Genomic DNA, 6,351 nt, shown 5'->3' on the forward strand with positions numbered 1-6,351 from the left:
CCTAAACTACCACCAAGCACCTTAGAGACTCAGTTTTAGCCAAGTGAGATTAAATGTGCAAGAGGCTTGTCTCTATAGCAAAAACATAAGCAAACTGAGTCACTTGTAAATGGCAGACAAACGCAAATCTTCAATGTTCCTGGTCACACTGAAATCACAGACAAATTTTTTTAAAGGAAGAACTGCTGTGCTGAAAAAACTAAGGAGACTTTGATGAGCAATTGAGAAAACACTGGAAGAGAAAGTACCAGATGATCCCCGGAGAAAACAGAGTAAGATAAGCACGGGTCAAAAATACCCTGAGATGGTGTGAGGAAATTTGTGAGGTCCTCGGAGGTTACAGCTGACAAAACCGGCAGAGAACGTTTTTACTGATATAATCACACTGGACAGGTAAAACGTTTTTCCTTTTATTTCCAGCCTTCACGAACACGGGAGAAAATGGTGGTTTCAGAACTTGACTTTCGCCTTCAAAACCAAACCTAACACTTCTCCACATACGTAGCCAGGTATGTGCCTGGGGTCTCTGGTTTCTCTTGGCTCCCAAGTGAAACACTATGTCACTGGGTTTCCCAAACACCTGTTGAAGGGCCTAAGATAACCCAGTGACACAGGAATTTCAAAGCGAATTCCATGGGGCTTAACAGCCTCCATGAGGGCACCCATAGGAAAAAGAAAAATCTCTCTCTCTCTCTCTCTCTCTCTCTCTCTCTCTCTCTCTCTCTCTCTCTCTCTCTCTCTCTCCGTAGGGTCAGAGCTGCTTCAGTAAGAATATGAAAGATTTGAGGTTTCACATATTCAGGCTATGCAAGTGACAAACCATTAAGAAATTAAAATCATTATTCACCTCAGAAACAAACTTGAGATTTTTGTTTTCCTTTCACTTTTGATAATAAGTTCCAGTATGTGCTAAATAGCCCAGGCGGGTCCCAAACTCACCATCCTCTTGTCTCTTCTTCCTGAATGTTGGGACTACATGCATGAACCACACCAGATAATCTAGGCATCTCGTAAAGCTTTATCCGTACAACCACCTGACAGCATTACAATGGCTGTCAGTATTTCAAATTTTAAAATTGTTATTTCAAATTTTAAAAAAATGCAGACCTACACAAAACAGGTACGAGGATTCAGCAGTGCCATTTGTAACAACCAAAAACTGCGTACATCCCAGCTCTCCTTTTAATGGATGGCTTCAGGGAGCCCTAAGAAACGGAACAAAGTGGTGGCGTCCCCATCAACGGGAAACTCAATTCCTAGTTCGGCCAACAGCTTGGCCAAGTTGACAAATCCAGACAACAATGCAGGGGTGGGAGTGGGGACAGTTTCCCAAGGCCACACGCTGTACGCGTCCACCTGCACAGAATTCCTGAAATGGCAAATTGCGTAAATGCAGACGTGGTTCCGTGGTTACCAGGAATCAGGGAAGGGGACAGTGAAAGGAGACAAGAGTCTGATGGAAGCACGAAGCAATGTGCAGTGTGGAAACGGCCGGCACGCCTCGTTAAAAAAGGTAGCACAATCCTTCAAGATTTCAAGTTCACGGGGAAGCGGGTGAGAGGTTCGCGTCGACCCTCTGCACCGGGTCCCACAACCCACCCGCGTGTTCTGCCAATCATGGCTCGGAATGCCGTAGACGCAGGAGTGCCAGGCACAGGTGAGATGCCGGTGGAGGGGCACGCTTGAGGCTGGCAGAGGCCTGGACCATCCCTGCGCCAGCCCCAGGAGCAGGGCCTGCTCCCCCGAGCTGGGGGCCGAGGCTTCCTGTGGGGGCTGCAGCCCGTCTCCTCCGCCAGGTGGAGCCTGGACCCGCGCTCTACCCCCCCCCCCCCAGGGTTCAGAGGTCACACCGGGGGCCGTGGAACCGGATGAGGCAGCTTTGGACCACCGGAGCTCTCTGCCCTCGGCTCCACCACGGCCCAGAGGCAACGCCGGGCTCCTCTCTGTGAGGTTCCTCGCGTCCTCCCCACCCCAAGCCCACCTCACCCCACCCCTCAGTTCCCTCCCAAGGCTTCCCGGCAGGAAGTCGCCATGCCCCACCTCCGCGCCCGCGAAGTCCAGCAGCTCCTGCACAACAAGTTCGTCGTCGTCTTGGGGGACTCCATCCAGCGCGCCGTGTACAAGGACCTGGTGCTCCTGCTCCAGAAGGACTGCCTGCTGTCTTCCAGTCAGCTCAAGAGCAAGGGCGAGCTGAGCTTCGAACAGGACGTGCTGCTGGAGGGCGGCAGGTGGGGCGGCTTGCACAACGGCACCCACTACCGCGAGGTCCGCCAGTTCTGCTCCGGACGCCACCTGGTTCGCTTCTACTTCCTCACGCGCGCCTACTCGCCCTACGTCGAGGACATCCTCCAGCAGCTGCACTGGGGCGACCACACCCCCGACTTGGTGGTCATCAACTCGTGCCTCTGGGACCTGTCCAGGTACGGGAACGATTTCTTCCGGAGCTACCGAAAAGACCTGGAGAGGCTGTTCCAGCGCCTGGATCAGGTGCTGCCCACCTCCTGCCTCCTGGTGTGGAATACCACCATGCCCGTAGCCGAGGTTGTGTCCGGGGGTTTCCTGCGGCCTAATGCCCCGGCCTGCCCCTCACGCCTACGTGAAGACGTGGTGGTAGCCAACTTCTACAGCTCAGCAGAGGCGATGAGGCGTGGCTTCGATGTGCTGGATCTCCACTTCCACTTCCGCCATGCAGGCCAGCATCGGCTGAGGGATGGCGTGCACTGGGATGAGCGCGCGCACCGCCACCTCTCACAGCTGCTACTGGCACACGTGGCAGACGCCTGGGGTGTGATCCTTCCAGCACGCAACCCCGTGGGCAGGTGGATCAGGGATGTTCCTGCTGAGAGACAGCCAGACTGGTCAGGCAGAAGACAGCCTCGGGACTACCACCAATGTGAGCGGCATGAACCCCCTGTGCCCAGGCACCCTCCCTCTCCCAGGTACCACCACCACAGCCCTCAGAGATCTTCCTCCTACCCTCAATACCTGCCCAGCCTCAGAGAGGACCGTGTGACCCCCTCTACATCCTTCAGGCACAGAGATTACCCGAGGCACAGGCATGGATATTCCAGGGATACCACATCATCTGATCGCGAGCATAGGCCGGGCCCCATCCGCAGGGTAAGGGAGGCTTCCTCTTACCCTTCCAGGCACCACAGTGAGGCATACGGATCCCACAGAAGGCACAGTTATAGGCACACCTAAGTGCAAGCAGAGACAAGGCTCCCTGATTCTGTAGCATGGCCTTCAACAACCCTATTTGAAGGCAATTTAATTTTCTTGGCCATTTCTTTGGGAGGAAGCCCAGATCTGGAATACCTCACCATGCACTTATACCTGCTGGCATTTGTTTGGAAATAATCCCCAAGAAAAAGCATCCCACAGTTTAGAAAGAGCGAGGCATAGAAAGGAATGAAATCTTAAGGCAGTAATCTCTGTTGACATTTTTCCTCAAGCAAAAGTAAAAATGTTGATTCAAAACTTGATTGACTTTATATTTACCATTGATTTCTGCGTGTACTACTAGAACTTAATCTCCAAATAGTCAACAGTAAGTTGTATTGGAGATTCTGTAGCTGTCGTTGTCAGTTTGAAAATAGAACTGTCCTTTAAAAAGTGTAGTCACTAGAGATCTGTTTGCTAAATGTTATAATCTCCGTTTTTAAGTTCGTCAAATGCCTGACATCTTTTGTAATTTTATTTTTGAGAAGTCTCATACATTCAGATGCATGTATTTTGGTTTTCTTCATCTCCCGTTACCCACTCTCATTCTCCTCGCATTGAGCTCCTTTTCCCCACATAGTCTCACACCTACATCTCTGTCTTTTTGTTTTGTTTTGAATTGTTTTGTTGTTGTTGTTGTTGTTGTTTTTGTAATTCACTAAGTTTGATTAGGGCTGCTTGCATGAGCCTGGGGGAGGCGTGTTAGAGCAGTTTGGGGTTCGCAGTAATATTGCATGGAAAAGGCAGTGGTCTCTAGACTCTGAATCCACATGGGTTGAACCCCAGCTCCTCTGTTATCATCACCTATCACATGGTCATTTGTTACAGTTGATGAATTTATGTTGCTAAATCATTGTCACTCCAGCTCTGTGTACTTTAGTAAGCTCTCTTGGTGTTGCACATCCTTTAGGTTTTGGCAAATATTTTATGTGTCTTCCATGATAACCACTGTCTTTAAAAAATCATTTCACTCCATCTTTTCATCAATCCCTTCTCCAAATCTCTGGAAACCAAGGATCCATAACTGTTTTCATAATTATGTATATAGAATGTTTCATAGATTCATAATAGTATGTAAACTTTATGATTGGTTTATTTCACATAGTAATGTGAATGTATATTTTTTTCATGTATTTTCATAGCTGGGTAACTCATTTGTTTTTAGCACTGGATAGAACAGTATTATCTTGATGTTTCACTGTTGTTTTCATTTTACTAACTGAAAAAAAATCTTGGTTACTTCCCCATTGGGGCAATTATTAATAAAATTGTTATAATCTGTATGCAAGTGTATGGGGTTTTGTGTGCACATATGGTTTCAGTTCATTTGAGTGAATGTTGACAATACTGTTGCTGAATTGTGGCATGATGGCCACGTTAAGCTTTGTGAGAGACCACACAACTTAGCCGTGGGATGCGTGCCCGGGAGGCATGAGACCAGAGTTTCAGTCCCCAACACTGCGAGAACAACAGAAAACTTGCCCCACTGTCTACTACTTTTACCACACAATTTCTCATTCCAATTAACACTGAATCAGGGCTCCTGTTGCTCTGTGTCCATTCTAGCATTTGCTGTTCTCGGTGTTGGGAGAGTTCTTCCAAGGGTTGTAAAACATGCGTATACATGTGTGTCCGCTTCAACATACACGTATACATTAATAGAAAACATTATTTTCTCCATTGCATTACCTTGCTCTTTTACCAAAGATAGTTTGACTCTTCATAACTACTATTTCTCTACTCTCCACTCTGCTCCATTGACCTCTTTCCCTGTACTTTCACAGGGATCACACTGTCTTGATAGCTGGGGTTTTATTCTAATTCTAGAAGTCAAGTGCTTTCGAGGTCTGTTTTACATTTCTCTTCAATATTGTAATGGCTACCCTGTATGAACTGTGACTCATTGGGTCTTTCACTTTTTAATATAAAATGTAAGACTGAGTCCTAAGGATAATAGTGATAGCTAGGTCAGTAAAATGCTTGAGGGCCTGTGTTTAATCTTAAAACTCATATTTTAAAGAAAGAAAGAGAGACAGAGACAGAGACAGAGATGCTACTGGGGAGCCAGAGATAGGCAGATTCCTGGAACTAGCTAGGTAGCCAATATAGCCTGTGTGGTAGTTTTACTTCTAAGCTAGTGACAACTCTGTTGGAAAAAAAAAAATGGACAGTACCTAAGAAGCAACATTGGATGCTTTGAATATTCTCTGGCCTACAGGGAGAGAAAGCACCACTGGACGTTTTGAATGGTCTCTAGTTTACAGAGAGAAAGAAAAGGAAGGGGGGAGAAGGAGGAGAGGAGAAAGAGAACTTGCTTTAGAGCTTGCTATGATATGCAGTGGACTACAGTGAATCTACAGATCAATATAGAATTTATTGGCAATATTGAATGCTTTTACCCATGAACATAGGCTTTATCAATTTGGGAGGGAATGTTTCCTATATTTTTTTAAAGCTATTTTGTTAAACTTGTGCCTGAGCATTTCATTTTTGTTGTTTTTGGTTTTGGTTTGGTTGGTTTGGTTTTGGTTTTTTTTGAGACAGGGTTTCTCTGTGTAAGCCTTGGTTGTCCTGGACTCCCTTTGTAGACCAGAATAGCCTTGAACTCAGAGATCCACCTACCTCTGCCTCCCTGAGTGCTGGGATTACAGGTGTGCATCATCACGCCCAGCTGATTTTGGGGTATGTAAATGGTGGTATGCTTAGAAATCCAAACTCTAACTGTTGAGTGCTGGGATACAATAAAGCAAGGGAGTTAGTAAAATGGCTCAGGAGGTAAAAAGTGCTTCTTAGTCAAAGCCTCAGGCCTGAATTTGACCTCTAAAAGCCACGAGATAGAAAGTAAGAACCAATTCTGGAAAGCTGTCTTCTGTCTTCTGTACCATGGCTGGGGCATGTGCCTAACTGCTTGAGACAAATTGAGATCTCTCCTCCCCCCCACTCCCCTCCACACACAAATTAACAGAAAAAAAGCAAAGTGCATTTGTATCCTCTAGCTTTGCCAGTTCCAAATACTTTTGATTGATTCATTTAGACTTTGTACTTGCTGTTCATAAATTAGGAGAGTTTTAATCATTTCATATCTGTATACCTGGTTTTTCTTTTTTTTTAATTGAAGTGGCCAGAACA

The 6,351-nt window shown here is 46.7% G+C and overlaps 1 protein-coding gene across 1 annotated transcript; it reads left to right on the forward strand.

The window, feature by feature from the left end:
- The first annotated feature begins 2,025 nt into the window (after nt 1–2,025).
- On the forward strand, nt 2,026–3,204 carry LOC110552784 (PC-esterase domain-containing protein 1B-like). Its single transcript, XM_021644339.1, has one exon. The coding sequence runs from the start codon at nt 2,032–2,034 to the stop codon at nt 3,202–3,204; it is 1,173 nt and encodes a 390-aa protein (XP_021500014.1). The 5' UTR covers nt 2,026–2,031.
- Nucleotides 3,205–6,351: the final 3,147 nt, after the last annotated feature.

This window comes from Meriones unguiculatus, chromosome 15 (assembly GCF_030254825.1).
Source record: "Meriones unguiculatus strain TT.TT164.6M chromosome 15, Bangor_MerUng_6.1, whole genome shotgun sequence".
Taxonomy (NCBI): Eukaryota; Metazoa; Chordata; class Mammalia; order Rodentia; family Muridae; genus Meriones; species Meriones unguiculatus.